At 34.1% G+C, this 19,910-nt stretch overlaps 2 protein-coding genes and 1 long non-coding RNA gene across 10 annotated transcripts in view; 1 reads left to right on the top strand and 2 right to left on the bottom strand.

Moving 5' to 3' along the window:
• Positions 1–19,910, bottom strand: part of LOC101743046 (uncharacterized) — a 157,818-nt gene that overhangs the window by 28,445 nt on the left and 109,463 nt on the right. For both annotated transcript variants that reach the window (XM_012694982.4, XM_062671079.1), the window contains one exon: positions 18,725–18,887. In XM_012694982.4, coding sequence (XP_012550436.1) covers positions 18,725–18,887 — 163 coding nt within the window. The remainder of the gene's footprint in view (positions 1–18,724; positions 18,888–19,910) is intronic.
• Positions 4,303–9,051, top strand: LOC101742906 (uncharacterized). 6 transcript variants are annotated; one of them, XM_062671082.1, is made up of 7 exons: positions 4,303–4,694; positions 7,559–7,631; positions 7,719–7,851; positions 7,945–8,127; positions 8,207–8,255; positions 8,329–8,457; positions 8,584–9,051. In XM_062671082.1, the coding sequence occupies exons 2-7, from the start codon at positions 7,582–7,584 to the stop codon at positions 8,928–8,930; spliced, it is 891 nt and encodes a 296-aa protein (XP_062527066.1). In that variant the 5' UTR covers positions 4,303–4,694; positions 7,559–7,581; the 3' UTR covers positions 8,931–9,051. The 6 variants fall into 6 exon arrangements, with proteins under 6 accessions (XP_062527066.1, XP_012550439.1, XP_062527065.1 ...); XM_062671081.1 differs by having other exon boundaries at positions 4,319–4,694; positions 8,581–9,051; XM_012694985.4 differs by having other exon boundaries at positions 4,303–7,631.
• LOC105842377 (uncharacterized) lies at positions 9,041–16,312 on the bottom strand. Of its 2 annotated transcripts, none has more exons than XR_009974248.1 (6): positions 10,609–16,312; positions 10,339–10,529; positions 10,119–10,254; positions 9,939–10,036; positions 9,446–9,718; positions 9,041–9,345 (listed from the first exon to the last, which is right to left on the bottom strand). It is a non-coding gene; the product is annotated as an uncharacterized LOC105842377 (long non-coding RNA). The 2 variants fall into 2 exon arrangements; XR_009974249.1 differs by having other exon boundaries at positions 9,446–9,757; positions 9,950–10,036.

Below are 19,910 nucleotides of genomic sequence, written 5' to 3'. Positions count from 1 at the left end.
AATCAGGAGCCAATCAGGCGCATAACGCATTTCGTGTGACATGCTAGTACGATTTTGGTCCCCATAATTTTCATACCCCGGGCCTATATATGTAAATCGATTCTAAAGGAGTAAACTCCAATAAACTCCAATAAAAAACAATTATGAGATGGTACGGTTTTTCCAATAATTTGCAGCAAGCACCTTTACAAAGTCAGTGACAAATAAAACGTGTTTTGTCCTCACCAGGATACGACCTCCAGCACCCGGTTCGAAACGACGAGGTCAAGATTACTACTGTCAAAGTTCAAGAATTATCGATTCCGAGAACGAATTCATATGCGAAATTATGTGAACTAGAGGTCCCGCAGTAGTCGAAATTCGACTATAATTAATTGGAATTGTAAGTTTGTACACTATAATGATTGTATTTTATACTTCTATAATCACAAATTTCGCCAAGACTACACTATAAAAAATATTAATAAAGACAAACAATATTTAATCTATTCTCAATTTGACAACAGACGCCAAGAACAAAAGTTTGACTTTTAGCGGTAGGCAGCAGCTTGGCTCTGCCCCTAGAATTGCTGAAGTCCATGGGCGACGAAAAAAAACAATAAATAGTATGCATGCGTGCGTGCGTCAAATACATGGTATGCAATGTGTGTAATGTTTTATTTATTTATTTATTTATTTATTTAATATATTTTGTACACACAGCTGTTAGAAAATACACGTCAATAAGGATACAGAGTACAAGGGCACTACTTATTTCATGCTGAAATCTCTTCCAGTAGGCCCGCAAAAGGAAAGAAGAATTAGGAACACAAACCTAGTGCATACAGTAAACATTACATATAGTAATATATACATATTACAAGATACAAAACAATATATATACATACAAATACACACACACACATACATATATATAACATACACACATATACTTACTTTATATTATAATACATTATACAAATATATATAATTTATTTAAGATGGTAAGGATAAATAATGTTCCTTAACAGATTTCTTGAACGCTGCTATGGTTTTGCACGCTCGTATGCTTGGAGGGAGGGAATTCCAAAGTATAACTGCTTGTACAGAAAACGATTTTGCGTAAGCATGTGTTTTATGAACAGGGCAATTGAGGAGAGTTTTTATGTGTGTTCTACAAGGAGCAATGGAGGGACGGGCATAGGTAAAGCGATCACGTAAATATTGTGGGTAGTTAGGATTATGTAGGATATTAAATAGGAAGCACAACATTCTAGTATTTCTGCGGAAACGGACTGGGAGCCACTTGAGCTTTTTGCGAAATTCAGAAATATGATCATATTTTTTGAGACCAAAAATAAAACGGATGCACAAATTTTGCAAACGCTCAAGCTTATTGAGAAGCTCCTCAGTGGCATCCAAGTAGCAAGCATCAGCGTAGTCCAAAATGGGTAAAATGAGACTTTGGACAAGAGAAATTTTAGTTTCCAAAGGCAAAAAATATTGGAGACATTTGAGTGAATGGAATGCAAAGTTAACTTTGCTGCTAACATTGTTAACCTGCTCATTCCAGCTTAAGAAAGAGTTAAAGGTAACGCCAAGGTTTTTAACAGTTTCACTAAAGACAATTGGTTGGCCATTCAATATGAGAGATCCAATTGCAGAATGATTTAATGCACGAATAGCATATCTACTACCAATTATGATGGCCTGTGTTTTGTTGGCATTGAGTAAGAGTCCATGAGACGTTGCCCATTCATGAATGTTTTCCAAATCACAATTAACATCCTTGATTGCTCCATCAATTTCACTAGGTGTGCAGTGATGGTAAATTTGCAAATCATCTGCATAAAGATGAAAATTTGAGGATATCAAAGTAGTGACTGTGTTAATAAACACTGAGAAAAGAAGAGGAGAGAGAACACCACCCTGAGGCACGCCAGCATCAATAGCAACCCAGTCTGAGAAGGATTCATTTTGACGTGTGCGTTGTGAACGGCCCCGAAGATATGAATCAAACCACCTTAGGGCAGAAGTAGTAATGTTATGGGATCGAAGAATACCGAGCAGGATATCGAGATCCACGCAGTTGAATGCGTTACTGAAGTCAAGTAGTACAAGAATGGTTAGGGATTGGTTTTCAATTGCCCATCGAATGTCATCTGTCACTTTCAGCAACGCAGACACCGTGCTGTGTCCCGATCGGAAACCTGATTGAAAGTTGCTAAGAATATTATTGGAGAGGAGGAAATTTTGTAGTTGCTTGTGAACAATGTGCTCCAACACTTTCGAGAGAAAAGGAAGTATGGAGATAGGACGATAATGTGACAAAGACGAAGGATTGCTGGTTTTAGGTAAAGGGATAATATTAGCGGATTTCCAGGATTTAGGAAAGGATCCAGATTGTAAGGAATGGTTAATTATGTTCGTTAAACAAGGAAGTAGTATATCCAGAATGGGGATAAGCATTTTAGAGCATAAGTTGTCACTACCTACAGCATGGGAAGAAATAGATAAAATAGCTTTACGAACATCATTGGTCGATACTGACTGAAACTTAAAGGAAGAATGTTTAGGCAAAGGGAGGGATTATGTAACGTTTGCAAAGTTCTCGATTTACGACACTGATCAACTGAGAAAGAGGGTGTAGAAAAATGTTTGTTGAGTGCGTTTAAATCGAGACCGCCGCAGGACGTAGATGATGCTTTTCCTATGCCTACGGATTTCAAAAATTTCCATACATCAGAAGACTTACGATTTATGAGAGAATCATGGAAATGGCGTCTCTTGGCATCTCGACATAGGCGATTGCACCGATTACGTAATAGTTTATAGTATGTTAGATTGCGCTCGGACGGTTGACGTTTTAGCCTCTTTCGAGCTTTATCTCGGCAGACCATCCATTGCTTAATTTCAGGAGATAACCAAGGCGCTGGCTTATGTTTGATTTTGACACGCTTGATGGGAGCGTGATGGTCGTATAATTCTAAAATCGACTCCGTGAAAAATGCTACCTTTCCATCTATATCCAATTTATTGAATAGCGGCCTCCAATCGATTAAGCCTGCATCACGTCTCAATGCCTCCATGTTAATGCCTTTGTAACTGCGAAGAAATAGAAACTCAGACTTACGCTTAGGAGCCCGCACACGGAGAGATAAGAAAATCAAGTCATGGTATGAAAATGAAGCGGTTATTTGACCATGAGTGTCAATACTACTAGAAGAAGATACCATCATCAAATCTAATAGAGAGGGAGTGCAATTTGGAAAATGGTGAGTGGCTGAAACAGGCAATATCCTGAGATTATGAGAACTTAAAACAGATAATAGTTGTTTAGATCGAAAATCATTCTTCAGCATGCAAGTATTAAAATCCCCCATCACAATAATATGATCGGCCAAAGAACAGTGATTAGACAGCAATTCATCAAGACATTCAAAATAATTAACACGAAGATTAGGACTATAAAAAACACCTAGTAAAATTTTAGTGCAATGCAGTGTCAATTCGATTAAAAGATGTTCAGCGGATTCAGAATATTGAGATGGAGACACACTTACAATTCTGAACTCGATCCCGCTTCGCAAATAGATTGCTACGCCTCCACAACCTTTGCCCACTCTGTCATTACGAATTAATACAAAGCCGGGAATTGCGTATTGAACCGATGGAATGGATGGTTTAAGAAATGATTCAGAAATCAGTAAAGCGTCAAGAGTATTGCTGCTAATAGATGCCAGAAGATCTGAATAATGACGCGGAATACTTTGAACATTTACATGTGCAATATTTAGGTTGTTAGGGAACGAGGATAGTTCAGCAGAAATCTCATCGTGCAGATGTATTGAGGTACATGAATCATTGCCATCATCAGCACTCAAAAAACTGCTTTCAGACGAAGAGCAGGAGAAAAATGTTTCATAACTAAATAAATTATTATTCATAATAATATGGTAACTTAATAATAATAATAATAATACTTAAATAACATACACTATTAATATAATATAACAAAATGAAAATAATATAATTAATATAATAGGTAAACTAAAAACAAATAAACACGTATATAATATTACTCTTAATCAATAAACTAGCAATTAACTCCCGGCTCAACTGATCAATCAATAAACCCGGAAGAGATTCCTTAACATGTGTTAATTACACAGATTTAGACGTGTAGATAGATACATTAACATCAATGAATTAACTTACATGTTAAAAAAAGAATAGCTCACAGTGTAGACAGTGACTTGGAAATGTGTTCTTAAATATAAAATTTTTAGTAAAAGAGCATATTAAAATAAGCAACACTATACTAGATAATATCAGAAATTAATCTATGGATATTTGTCGTAGGCTGAAAGTTTTATACGCCAATGCCAAAAATTACAAATATTAAGGTATAGTCTATGGTCACAACTAAAGCGAAGAATCTATGGATAAGTTACTCCTCAGTGCTACCAACCTGCTAACAAAAACATAGCCAACTGGACAAATATCATCGTAGTAACTTGTAAACAAAACAATGACAGATTTAGTTAAATTTAGGTTAACTTAAGGATATGTTCGTTTATAACAATAAAATGGTTAACAAAAATTTACAAAACAAATTACGTAGTGAATTAGTGTCAAAATAGAATAAAAACATAACAAACAAAATGTTCAAGCACAAGACACAACAGTAAAATACATTAAGCGACTATGAGATGGTATGTTTTCTTTATTGATATAATGTATCTTTTACGTGTTATTTTAAAAAAATATTAGCATTGTGCACTTCTTCTCTATCTAATATATAAAATTCTCGTGTCACAATGTTCGTTCCCATACTCCTCCGAAACCGCTTGACCGATTCTCATGAAATTTTTTATGCATGTTCAGTAGGCTTAGTGCGAGTTTCAAAAATCGAATCGAATGACTCGCATCGAGTGTACGCTCTTCACGGTGAAACGTGCGGAGCTCTGAGTGCGAGTTACTCGATTTGCAGGACGTTTATTCATCTTGAGAAGCGATAATTTTTTCTTTTATATTGGTAGCACGCAAGGTTTTTTTTTAAGGCATTTAATTGAAATACCAAGCTTTTTACCGATATTTATAATTAGTCGGGTAATGGGTAATGTACCTGTGCTTAGTGCGAGTTTTTTTAATGACTCAGTCGATGTCAATGTTATGTTTAATTTGTGTGAGGTTGTATCAGTGCCACCTAGTGGTAAACTTATGAATCCCATTTTGTGGGAGAGAGAAGGTTTGTTTATGTTGCTGTCTCATGTACCGAATAGCTTTACCGAAGTGAGCCTCTCGATTATTGTATGTGCGAGTGCGAGTTACAAATTAATGGATTTTGAGAGTATTTCTTCACTTTCAAGCAAGTTAAGTAGTCACTAAATTTTTTTCCGTGAAACCAATACAAAACCAAGATTTTTTCTTTCGTTTTTTAATAATAATGTTGTTTTATATGGTTTTATGTATTCTAATGGTTTATACACATATATTTTTTCGGTTAGAAAATTTTATCGACATCTAGCTAGTTGTAAATATTAATCATTCCTTTTTTTTTTTAGAGTTGTTTGATGAGAGAGGGAATGAGATATAGTATTCTTTATTGTACACAATATGAATAAACAATGCGAAACATTAAAAACAAAAAAGTACAAGTGTTGGTCTTATCGCTAAAAGTGATCTCTTCCAGACAACCATCAAGTAAACAGGAATAATTCCGCAATGAATTGCACACGGTGTACCTATCTATTGAAATATATATATATATATATATATATATATATATATATATATACACACATGCGTATATACATACGCAAATAACATAGATACAGTTATATATTTATAAATATACAAATTTGAACAATGTAATAATAATTTTGCTTTTTTACACTTACGATAAGGATGCATGTTTGTAATAATTTCAGTATATTTGGGCCACCTAATTAAGATCATCAACGCTTACCGTAAATAGTACAATCATTTCATAACTAACAACTAAAGGGTAAATGATTAAAACTATTACTCTTTAAAAATATTAATTTCTTTAGGTACCTATTTAAAAAAAGCTGAAATAATTATTCCAAGATTAATTAAAAGTATGTCTAAATAATTACACTCAAAATAAATTCTTAAATCTCTAATTCTAATACTTATATTAAAGTTACTAAAAATCAAATTTATGAGGGGTTGTTTTCGTGTCTTCGTGTATTTTAAAGGTTTGGAAAAACACGCAATTACGGCAAAGTTTCTTTACGAATTAGCACCCTTAGAATTGAAGTGGCATAACTAAAAATTTTAAGATAATTAGTTTTATGCTTCAAAACACTTATGTATTATTATTAAGAATCTATATATTAATACGTGAAGCAAAAACTTCGTATCACTTTTTACGAAAATTGCGCGGACTTAGAAGTTTTCCCACACTTATAGAGAATATAGAGAAGTAGTGCAAAATGCTAATATATTGTTTTTAAATTATGCATAAACATTTTAAAAAAAAACCTTACATACACTACCATGTATTTGACACACACACACGCATTTATACTCTTTATGTTTATTGATTATCAATCTGTGGTCAAATTAAGAATAGATTAATATATTTTTTTCTTTAATACAATTATTAGTCTCTAGTAGAAATGATAATAGAAAGGTGACAATAGAGCTATAATAATGTTCAAACTTAAAATTTAAAATAATTATGGTTGAATTTCGACCACTGAACTACCATTAGTAGGTAATAATAAAATAATTTATTGTCTTTCACACAGATTTTGATTATTATAGGCAGCCTACAATAAAACAACAAAAAAAGCACTATTCTGACATTACTGGCAAGCAGCTCAATATTTGCACTTGTACATCATTAATAAGAATTTCATTAAGAATATTGATAATTTAAGAGGATTTTGACAAGTGCGGATTAATATAGTTACATAATATATTGTAAGTTAAATAAATTTTATGAGAGCCATGCCTTGTTCAGATGTGAGGATTAGGGGTTTTCCTATTATTCTTTTCTATATTATTCTGTCAACTTATAAAATTAGTTTAGTCTCTTTTAGTCTAGAAAAGGACAAAGTATTCTTTCTGTCTTTTTCAAATAAAATGCATGCCTTAAAGTGCTAAAATCGAAAAACTAAAAAAAATACAATTCTTGAAGTACATTTTTGAAAATTACCAGAAAATAAGAATATTGGGTTGAGCCACTTTAATTCTAAAGGTACAAAATAGTATTGAACACGTGACATTACCCGAGTAATTTTGAAAGTGGTACGTTCCCATTAAAATACTGTTGAAATACTTGTGTTTCATTTAGACGGTCTAATGCCAAAACACCACGTGCTACCAATATACGAGAAAAAATATTATTGCTGCTTTCGGTGAATAAACGTCCTGTGAATCGAGTAGCATAAGTCAACTCACACTCACAATTCTTCATTTTTCACCTTGAAGAACGTACACTCGATTTGCGCAGTTGTTAAATTAATTAAAGACTTGTTAAATTTTGAAAATTAAACATTTTTATCGATTGTGGTGTTTTTGGTGCAGTGTGGTATTTTTGTTGTAGTGGTGTTTTAAAGCAACGTAAAAATGAAAACAAGCCAGCATCAATTTGAATTATTGGTAACTATTATGGAAGAGTACGTAATGAAGATATTTACTAAGCTTAATAAGTTTTTAAAGTAAACTTGTGATATTTGTTGTGCGTTTGTCTTATGATTATATAGACACGGAGATCTCAGCAAGCCGTCATCCAGCGCTAGAGGTCGGATGGCAGGTATTAAGCATTGGGAGGAGTTAACGTCGTTATTAAACAGCGATGGCAGTGGTGATACAAAAACCACAGAGAAGTGGAAAAAGGTACGCGTTTATATTATCACTCCAATGGTATGTTAATTATCATTAAATTGTGAAGTTTGTTCTTTGGTCTATTAAAATTGTTGTATGTTAAAGGTGTGGAGCGATTTTAAAAATAACACCAAAAAGAAAGCGGCACGCATGTATAAATTTGCAAGTAGAACTGGTGGTGGACCTGCATTAAATACTAAACTTACAGAGTTGGAACAAAGAGTTTTGAATATTATTGGTATGCAGACAGCAACAGGTTTAGCGGTGGCTGAGGCAGGAATTTCGCAGGTTATTACTGTTTTTAAGTGCTTGGGTACATTTAAGATAATTGTTAGTTTACATGGGATTTGCATTTAATTAATTTCAGGATATTGTTGTATCACAACCCCGAACTCCAGTACAATCTGGCAATACAGGTAGATCAAATGGCAATTCAATAACTCTTTTATAAACAAATAGGATGGGGCTGACTTTTCTTTTTGATTTTAGGTGTTGAACTATGTAATGAGCCTGGACCTTCTGGTCGAATATATACAGGACCAAGCACATCCAGGGAGACCCAGGTTGAGACAACACCTCATAACCAGGCATTCAATGTAGATATTGAAATTGTAGAAGGTAAACTATTAGTATATTTTATTTACATAAAGTGAAAAGATCAAAAGAACATTCTTGTTTTTTTTACAATCTAACAACATTTGTTATCAGATTCAATCAAGTTTTTTCTATTGTCAAATTTAGCAGATGTGGTACCAACATCATATCTGGAGTCTGCCTTTACTGCACCTCAGTCTCCTGTGCAGTATGGACCAACCACACCACGCCGTCGCGAAAGACCATCACGAGTACGATCCCCGCTTCAAAGACGTGCCAGGCTAACACAGACAGAGCACGCTGCACTTCTTTTTAGAAATTCAGATTCTAATTGGAGAGCATTTAAAATTGACCAACATAAAGATTTCATGGAAATGCGCAAAGATCGGAATAGAGTAAGAGAAATGGAAGTGCAGGCTCAGAGGGAATGGCAAGCCATGGGTTTAAGTGCATTAGACTTATTAACTCAAGTAGTTAATAAGTTTTGTAAAGATTAAATTTGTAAAGTAGATATAATTTTGTTATCTTGTTATTTGTTTTTAATCTCTATAATTGTTATCTTCAATTATTATAGTATATACTTAGATTTAAAAAAATTAAAGACTGATTCTATTCTAATTCTTGTATTTTTATTTAAGCTTTTTTCTTTTAAATATTATTTATCTCCACACTAAACATAGACAGATATAGTAAATATTTTTACAAGATTGTAATTATAACTAAAAGAACAGAAAAAATAAAATCTAAATGAAATGAAGATAGGGATCAATGAACTTATAATCTAAAACAATTATTGCTGATATAATCTTCTAACTAATTGATCCCTTAGTACCCTGCCTCTTATTAAATCGGCTGTAGAACTTGTTTCTCTCATAATCTCATCATGGCCTTGGTCATCATCATTTTCTAGATCTAAAAAAAAGTTTATTAATAGTATACAAACTACTTTTGTTGGATATTAACATCATTGAGTAAAATTACAACTTGTATACATTTATAAATTCATACATACCTATATTATCTGCATCGTCTACAGTATCATAATTAATGCCTATATTGTGCAAAACACAACAGGCTAGTATGATTCTAGCACATTTTACAGGTTTATAGTGAAGAGCCCTGTCTTTGTTAAGGCACCGCCAACGATTTTTTAGTCTTCCAAATGTGTTTTCAATAACAACTCTAGCTCTCATATGCTTCTGATTATAATTGCTTTGAGGTGTATTTGGGGCAGCATTCAAAATTGGAGTCATCAGCCATGGACGTTGCGGATAGCCAGAGTCTCCTTTAAAAAAAATGAATACAGATACAATTTCACATAATCCTATCATATAATGATATATTAATAACCAGCCCAGCCTCACTTTGCTGTGGTTTTAATGAAGCTCTGGCATGACCAACCTCTGTAGTAGAGACAGACTACTTATTGTTACCTTTACTCCAATATCAATCATGCACTTTTCTACCCTTTAATCTTACTCTAATTTAACCAATATTTTGTTTACCTAAAAGCCACATAAATCAAATCAAATCAAATCAAATCATGATTTGCACCTCCAAATTTAGAATTAACATTGAGGATTCTATATTCATCATCACATACCTGTAAAAATTATATTAATTTATAATCCAGTAAAGTCATTCTTACAATGATTATATGATAAAGGAAAATTTTATTTATTTACCATTTAGACGTTAATAGAATGATAGTGTTTTCGGCAATAATACTGATGCTCTTCTCTTTTAGGTGGCCCAAATATTCTGAAATGACTACAGTCTATGCATCCAATTACACCTGGTATTTGATGTTTATAAAAAAACCTGAAATTGATAATATTATAAATACCATTGGAACTATACCTTATTAACCACTAAAAAGTATTCTTGTTATGATATCTTTAATACCTGCGACTAACTTCTTGTCTGGCAGTTGAAGTGTCTGGAAACTTAATATATTTGCATAAAAAATCCTTATATATTAGAGCTTCCGTTACTTGTTCAATATACACACTACACATTTTTTGGGACACATTTTTTGCAATTCCCACTGGCCGCTGGTAGGATCCCGTTGCGTAGAAAAATAGGGCAGTTAGTACCTAGAATTTCAAAAGTTTCATAAAAAATTTAATAATGATGTATGTTTACGTATATTTTAATGTTATTAAAAGATCTTACCTTGACTTCCAAGCTGACGCGCTGAGATGATCTTAAATTTGTTAGTTGTCTAAGTTCTTCGCATAAGAACTTAAACGTCTTCTTCGAGAAACGATAGATTCTTCTAAATTCGGTCTCAGTAAGATTTGTAACTGGATTATTTGAATTTCTATACTTTATCCGAATACTAGTCATATAATTTCGCTCATCTTGGGCTGCAGCCATCGATAGCATTTTCCATGCAAAAAAATTACGTGCTGCCATCATTATATTTAATTTAGTAGGTATTACCTGCCTACCTAATATTTTGATTTATTTGTATTGTAAAAACATATATTTTGTATATTTTATGGCCCGGTAACGAGACCTTTATGCCAACTTAACACAACAAAATCAATAAAAAGAACAAATTATGTTAGTTTCACTACCAAATTTTTTGCGACAACTTTAATTTGCTGAAGTAAAGTGAAGCGAAGAAATACTGACTTTCAGACTTTTAGGCGGGAACACGTAAAGCGAAGTTGTGTGAATTGTCTTGTTTTGTCTATTTAGTGTTTCTTCAGGTTTAAATGTGTAATAAAGGTGGTTCAAATTTTGGTAATAAATGTGGGAAAATAAAACAAAACCGCTGGAAGTAGCTTCTGGGAATCTGCCAAAAAGTCTACTGAAAAACTTTCACTAAATAACCACCATTTTACTGATATTATATTTCATCCCATATCGTCTGATCTCATTTCATTTCATTTCATGTCAATTCATCAATGTTTCCAATTAATCAGCTTTATTTCATTATACTCCATATCATTTTGCATTAAAAAAATTAATAAAAATTGGGCTGTATGGTATGATATCTTTACCTCTACAGTTAAAAAAATATAACTACTAATTTAAAAATACTCGATCGAAATGTCAAAATCCAATTTGTAACTCGCACTCGCACAAATGTTTTTCATGGTACTAATTTCGGTAAAATTACTCGGTTACGAGATCACAACGTTAATATGAACTCGCACTCACAAAATAACACCGAGTACGTTTGCCGCTAGGGGCGCTGTTCCAATTGCATACAAATTTGAGCAAACTGGCTCGCTAGTGAGAACGTTACAAAACTCGCACTAAGCACACAGTAAGCCTGAGAATCGGCTACTATCTATTTTTCATACCCCTAAGTGATTAGGGTTGTCCACCCCTAAGATATTTTTTTTTATTGGGACTTTTTTTTTTGTTATAATGAGGTATTATGTGGATGAATGAGGTTTTGTTATTTTTATTATAATATATTTCCTCATCGTTCACAGCACTACATACCTCTTTCACTCATTTACCACATCCTTACACACTTACAATAAGTTAGTTTTTTTTTCTACACTAGAAATTCCCTAGAAATCTTATATATGGCAAAACAATGTTTGCCGGGTCAGCTAGTATTCTCTATAAGTGTGGAAAATTTCATACTCCTCCGTCCGCGCAATTTTCGTAAAAAGGGATACAAAGTTTTTGCTTTACGTATTAATATATAGATGCGTTATCAGGAAACAACGTATCGTGTCGTTTCATTTAAAATGTTACATTAATTTGAATATTATGGTTTTTAATACTGATTTAAGACAGGAATGTGCCATATCTCTGAAGTGAAAACTTCTTTAACATCGTTGTGATTCAAAAGTCGATGAAACGAAAAAGAGATAGACACATAAATTCGTAAGATTTAACATGAGAGAAAATGAGATAGGAAGCATTATACAGAGTTTCTCATATTCGTGATTCTCTTTGTGCTCTGCTTGGTACGTAATATTCGTAATATACGAATAAAATGTACAATAAATATCAAACTTTGTATCACCATGATCATCACTAAAACCTACAATTAGCCTCTTCCCGAAATTTTACATTCGTCGCATTATCTTGAAGGTTTCACTTCTAGCGCGTGTGAATTGCACAGGTTTTTTTTTTATTTTCTTTGCTAATGAGTTTTCTAGTCGTCTTGCTTTATCCGTTTTTTTATTGACTTCTTTTTTAATGCATATACCGGAAACTTCGCGGGAACAGTGGCAGTGCTTGTGATTTCTAATATAAAAAAACGTATGGCACTCGGGAACTGCCGCGGTAAAGCTATTGCATAGCATTTTTTATCAACTTATGCAATTATAATTAGACAATGACAATAAAAGCAAAACCTTAACTGTCCCCTTCACACTCATAAGCTAGACCGCGCGAGAGAGAGATGGGAAGACTTTTCATGATGCGCACGCAGTGTGACGTCACGCCACGCGCTTATTCACAAACACTACACAAGCGCAACGTGTGAATGTGTTGAACGCGAGTTACATGGTAGGCGGAGTGAGGGGTGTAAGGTTTTTTTCGTAACGGAATTTCATGATTCGGTCGCCGCGCTCAAGGCCCGCGATAAAAGCTATGCAATAGCTTAATAAGCGATTATACAATGCTGTTGCACAAAACAAAGCGAGACTTTGACCGCATGTCTGAAGGTGGCGTTCAAGATGTGATATATATAAGTTCCGTTAATGAATGGTTTAAGGTCGGATGAGCCATGAGGTCCAATAACCGTCTGTAACAATACTAAAAAAGTCGCATCCAGTCAAAAAATGTAAATATCAGACAATTCAATGGTCAATTTACACTCCACTCCATAAATGAATTTATTTTATGAAATATTTCTCAGGAAAATTGAGCGAACCGTGGCTTTTGATAAAATCCTTTTGCCTTTCTGTAGCCGCACGATATAAATAGCGGTTCGCGGATAATTGAGGTTCAAAAGAACTTAAAAGGTCAAGTGTTGGAGCCCTTTCTGTTCGTTACGTATACAGAGTTATCTATAGCATTTCATTTCAGACTTAATGTTTTTCAGCGACGTCTTTTGACAATGAAATCATTGATTTGGATATACATCCCAGTCATCTACAACTATAGTTAGTATATCCTCTTATCTCACATGCAGCATCAATTTTTTTTTTATTCCTTTTATCGATGGACGAACTCGCGGCTCACCTGATGTTAAGGTTACCGGAGTCCATAGACATCTGTAACGTAAATGCCGCCACCTACCTTGAGACATGAGTTCTAAGGTCTCAGTATAGATACAACGGCTGCCCCACCCTTCGAACCGAAACGCATTACTGCTTCACGGCAGAAATAGGCGGGCTGGTGGTACCTACCCGTGCGGACTCACAAGACGACCTACCACCAGTAATTACGCAAATTATAATTTGGCGGGTTTGATTTTTAGTACACGATGTTATTCCTGTAAACATTTGTTAAGTACGTATTTCATTAGAAAAATTGGTACTTGTTAGCAGGGTCGAGCAGTGGTGCATTGTTAGATACGAATGAACCGGACGTCTTATCCTTTAGGCCACAATGACTTCATATGTCCTCGCTAATTATCTGTTCCCTCCGAAATTCTTCCGGCCTTTGGAGCAGGAGGCCCCAAATCATATTTGTACTAGTTACGTATTACCCGAACAGGTATTACATAAGTTTAGATTTTTAGGTAGGCTTAATAAATATTGAGAATCACCTGCATCTCCACTGCAATGTGTTCCTAGAGGTAACGACAGAGGAAAGATATTCCAAGCGGGCGAAGTTGCTCGGTAGATCGACGCTCAGAATGTTTTTGTTCGGAACTTGTATATACGTCAGTTTATCTTGAAAACGTAATTAGCGAAATTCAGGCATCAGTTACAAATGCCTTGTATTTTATGATAACTACCCGCTATTTGTTTTTGAGTTTGCTGATACGATAGATCACAGCTGCGTTATGGTCAGTGGGGTTACATTGACCATACCTTCGAAGGTAATAAAAATATCATGAAAATTCAGGAGGACGAGTGTAGGGTTCGAATGTGTAACTCGTAAATCTATAGGTCTCCTGAGAGGACGTTTTGCGAGTAAACTCGAATAAATTCCGAATATTTATGTAGATAAAAAGTTAATGGGAATCTATATATTAATACATGAAGCAAAAACTTTGTACCCCTTTTTACGAAAATTGCGCGGACGGAGGAGTATGAAATTTCTGACACTTATGGAGAATATAGAGAAGAAGTGCAAATTGCTAATTTTTTTTAAAATAATGCATAAAAAATACTTTAAGTCAATAAAAAAAACATTACACACACTACCATGTATTTGACACAACACATATATAAAAAATTACTCCTTGTTTACTGTCAATTGGGAAACTTTTGTCATTGTTTAAATTCTGTGGTCAAATTGAGAATAGATTAATATTGTTTATCTTTAATATTAATTGTCTATAGTGTGGTCTTGGCGAAATCTGTGAATAAAGAAGTATAATAATCTTTGAAAATAGAACCTTAATAATGTTCAAGCTTATAATTACAATTGATTATAGTCGAATTTCGACTACTGCGGGACCCCTAGTTAAACAGTGTGCGTACGCTGTACACTAATGCTCAACCACAAAGCATTTTATAACGTATTTCAAGGTATTATAGATTTAAATTTAATAAAATAGCATATTTCGTATAATATATTGCTGCAAAAGTTTTGATTAAATTCCTTCGCGCATTTTTCTTTTTAACCAAATTATGTTTTTTTTTACTTCTTGACGGAAACGCGTGTAGGAAAGCAATGTGAATGTTTTGTTTTATTTTATTAACTTAGTGTTTCTTCGTGTTTAAATGTGTAATAACGGCGATTTATTAATCCGTTTGTAACTGTAGCACCTGTGAAAGTTTACAAACGTGAAAAATCAAAACAAACACGCTGGATGCAGCCCCTCAGGCTCTTCCAAAAAGTTCACCAAAAAGTGTCTGTAAATAACCGTCATTTTATTGAGACTTTATCTCATTCCTTAATTGGTTTTCTTTAATTTCATCTCATTTGATTAAAGTTCCAAATTAATCAACTTCACATATTATTATGATATACTCACAGAATATAAGATTATAATATAACAATCTACATCAACTATCTCTTTAAATCTACACAATATCTCTATAATATAAAAACAGAATATAAGAAGAAAATATAAGACTTTGCTTAAACGACTTGTTACACCAGTTCATAAAAAGTCCAAAAAAAGAGTTTTAATATAATAAACTTTTATTGATCCTCGTTTAAAACCAGTGAATGTTCATTTAACGAACCGTTTTATTGAACTTTGCGAGGAAACGGCGCAAGTAAATGGTGAACAGTACATAAATGTTAATAAGCTTTAGCGGTATTGTTATGCCAGTACGAGTAACGCCATCTATTGGCAAATACCGGAAAAGGATATAGAAAAGACTAGTACTATCGGAAACGGTTGAGAAATATTATGGTTGTACAACTAACGCCATCTGTTGCCAAATTGCGGAAACGGATATCGAAGGAACTATCTCCTACTACTACTACTGTTGAAAAAATTCTGGAAAATTGTCGTGACAGCGCGTATCATAGTGTTAGATCCTGAGAGCGCCGCCGAAATTGCATCACTTCAAACACAGGTGAAGCGACAGTGATGAGTCCGCTGACATCTCATACCAAGTCATTCGCTCTACACACAATCATTCAAATTGTTTTACATAACGATACATAGAATTGTATGTACCGCTACGTAAATATATACGTACGTATACAGTGAGCCCCCAAAAATGTGCAATCATTCCGCCTAATTCTGTCGCGAAAAGCAAAGCCGCGATTTCCACTTTGAGGAGTGAGATAGAAATCATACAACACCATTAAGAATGTTTCAAAGTGGGTAAACATTCAACGCCAAATGGACTATGAACTCATCAATCCAATCAGTTTAATAATAAAAAAATAGTTTATAATTTTATATTACAATTAAACAGTTTTGTAGGCAATCTTTTTTTTTATTGCCCTTTTAGGCAGATAAGCATACGGCCTACCTGATGGTGAGTGGTTACCGTCTGCAGCTACCGTCAGCAATGCCAGGGGCAGAGCCAAGCCGGTGCCTACCGTTCCGTTCACACTCACAAGGTTCTGTACCAAAAGTGCACTAGTTTTGATTTATATTAAAAAAAATATGTACCACAATTTCATGGTTGACAATCAATTAATTTTTGCAATTTAAATGTCACTGGCGTCACTTTACACTTAGCAAAACATTCGATTACGTAACTTGATCATTAATCGATGACCTTATCCTTGCTATTTTGACCAAACTCGGCAAATACATAAATCGTATCCAACGGTCAAGGAACATATTCACGACAAACTAGCGATATAAATTTCAATAATTTCGTGAGAAATTTAAACGAGTTGTTAGTGTATCTTAATCAAAGGAATATTCATCAGAAGGTATTAGAGATTATAAGATGAACAGTCTATACGGCTACAAACAGACAAGAGCGACCTTGAAATAATATCTTATATCTTTGTGTCGAGCTAGAACTACATATTATTTTACCATAAACTCGTCCGTAGAAGTAGTAATTAATATAAGTTCTATTCTATGTCTGCTTTTCTTTTCTGAAGAATTAAGAGCCCACGTGGCTATGATTTGTCTTGATTTGACAATTTATGAAAAAATCGCGGCATTTTTAGGGGCCACTCGATGCCATTGTTTGGTAAGCAGAATCCACAGCGGTGATTACGAGGTTCTGACTTCCAAGAAGAAGCTGATCCTGTGTCCAATAAAGTCAACAACTCAATAAAATAAGTCCAGAATATAAACCTAAATGATTCAAAATCAAGTCGCTGAGAATTTGCTACACGAGTATGTCAATTTCTAAAGCCTTCAGTATATAACGCCAGACTTAAAACCACAGCTTAAAATAGAACTGTTATTTTATAAACTTTTCAAGAACTCTGAACGAACGAAGAAAAAAAAACTTCAGTTCGATTCAAATTTACTAGAAGATTCTACGCAATTCTAGGATAACTAATTATGAGGTATTTTGTTTTTGAAAATTTAGAACGAAATTACGCTGCAAGGTTTAACAGGTTACTTACAAACTATGCGAAACTGTTGTACGGTAGTTTGTTAACTGTCGGGGCTTAGCCGAGCGAATCGGACAAATTGCATGAGTGAATTGTCTCACTACGTTGCACAAGTAAATAACATACGTCGTGTACTGTCCGTATTTAAATATAGGAAGGGATTAATTCGAAAAAAAAAGGAATTATCGTCGTTACGACAATGAACATGTTTGTAACCGCCACTTGATCGAAAGACTTCAATTATACAACTTTATTTATTTATTGCTTACATGGGTGAACGAGCTACCGGCCCACTTGGTGTTAACTGATTACCGGAGCCCATAAGCGTAACTGCCGTAACAACGTAAATGCCGCCACCCACCTTCTAAGCTTTCTAAGAAAAAACTGAGACCTTAGAACTCATGTCTCAACCTTAACTATATCAATTATTGAAACGATCTACTCGTAAAAGCGATGTGACAAGATTCGGAGGAAACTTGAAACAGTTATTTTTAACTGTCAATAATATTATACTGGATAGTGCTAACAGAAAAATACAATTCCAGTAATAACATATAACAATCGTATCTACTAGAATTTAATTTAGTTATTTTATTTTATTTAGTTGTTCCTGGGGTCGATTCTAGTAGTAGTAATATTTTGAATTCGAGTGTTCCTGATATAAAGACATCTTACTCGGAGATTCGTCGATCCGAATTATCTTCTCAACTTCTTAAACTTATGATTGGCTCAATTTTTAGGTTTGTATTATGTTTATCTAATCAAAAATTCTGCTGCATCGTCATCAGAGGAGATCTTTTACTAATACTACTGGTAGTAGGGCGTGTTGTGAGTCCGCACGAGACATTGAGCTCGTCACATCCCATCTATCTATATATATAAAAATGAATTGCTGTTCGTTAGTCTCGCTAAAACTCGAGAGCAACTGGACTGATTTGGCTAATTTTGGTCTTGAATTATTTGTGGACGTCCAAAGAAGGTTTAAAAGGTAAATAAATATGAAAATGCTCGGAATTAAATAAAAATAACAATTTTGTTTTTCCTTTGATGCATCCCCCGTCGGACAGATTCCTTTTGTTTGTTTTTAGTTTATTTTATACACAAGCTTAGGTCTTTTATTTATCGATTGAGGCACTACGAAGTTTGCCGGGTCAGCTAGTGCAATAATAAAAACACATTAATTAACGAAAGCAGAGTTCCTACTCACCATGATTGAGCCTGAATTTGAGATGCTTCTCCATAACAGCGGGTTCAACGAGAGCGGAGATCTCGTCCAAGGCGAGGGCGGCGCCCAGCCTGCACCTCGCGTCAGGGCATGAAACCTCATACGCGCCGTTGCAGACTTCGAATTCGACGTATGCTTTCATACACTGCAACAAAGAGGTGAATTAATATGATGAATCCTTAACAGGTACGTAAGCAGTTGCGTCCCGAAGGGGGGGGGGTGTCATATTGCACCGAGCGCGCTACTCACAAAGGGGCGCCAAATGGTCCGCAAAACAAAAAATTGCTCGATATTTTTTATTGTTTTTATAATTCATTTCTTACCCACGGGACGGCTGTAGAAGAAAAAGGAAGGTAGCCAAAACGTTGGGAAGACGTAATAAAGAGTATAAGGATTGACCATTTGACTCCACATTGGAGTCAAATGGCCAAAAATAGAGAATATTGGCAATCTTTAGAGAAGGTCGAGAGACAAGCTGTTTTAAAAACCACACCGAATGCGGAACGGAATACTTAATTATAAGTTACATAGATGTAAATTTAAGTTATTATTAAGTTAGTCATTAGCAGGTAAAACAGCGATAAAGGCTTATTTTATTTTATTTTTTAATTGACTTCTGCATAATATATTTTTAATTTAGTGCCAGTTTAATATAAAAATAAAAAAAATGTGTGCGTGTACTAGTGTACACACGTAAGAAGTGAAACTTCTTTATGGCCTTATTTTTCGAAAAATGATCTACATGCAACTTTCTAGAAATTGGTTAAATAAAGTTAAATTAGATAAAGTTTAAACAAAAGGATTTTATTATCATAGACATGAATACAAAAAAGTTAAATTAGATAAAGTTTAAACAAAAGGATTTTATTATCATAGACATGAATACAAAAAAGATGGCGCGTAACGGAAAAATGTGACGCGTAACCGAAAAATGTGACGGTAATTTTTTTTCCAACGCCGATAAAGAAGTTTCACTTCAAAAAGGGTGCGTGTACTTATGTACGCGCGTAAGAAGCTATACTTTATTTTTATTAAATTTATTTCTTTTTTTTAAAATATTAAATAATAATCTTGTCGTTTATATTACTAAAAAATGAATGCTAATAACACTTTTTTTAAGAGTGTACATGCGCGAAAGTTCACCTGCGGCTATATTCAGACTCGCCAA

Source organism: Bombyx mori, chromosome 11 (assembly GCF_030269925.1).
Source record: "Bombyx mori chromosome 11, ASM3026992v2".
NCBI classification, from domain to species: Eukaryota; Metazoa; Arthropoda; class Insecta; order Lepidoptera; family Bombycidae; genus Bombyx; species Bombyx mori.
Note: the sequence above shows the minus strand (reverse complement) of the source record. Positions and strands in the feature narration are given on the sequence as shown.

What these genes read in the sequence shown, in the direction of transcription:
- LOC101742906 (XM_062671081.1), top strand. Translation starts at nt 7,582, where the DNA reads ATGAAAACAAGCCAGCATCAATTTGAATTATTGGTAACTATTATGGAA. An exon ending in TTGGTAACTATTATGGAAGA is followed by an intron (nt 7,632 to 7,718) that starts GTACGTAATGAA and finishes ATGATTATATAG; the next exon opens with ACACGGAGATCTCAGCAAGC. An exon ending in CCACAGAGAAGTGGAAAAAG is followed by an intron (nt 7,852 to 7,944) that starts GTACGCGTTTAT and finishes TGTATGTTAAAG; the next exon opens with GTGTGGAGCGATTTTAAAAA.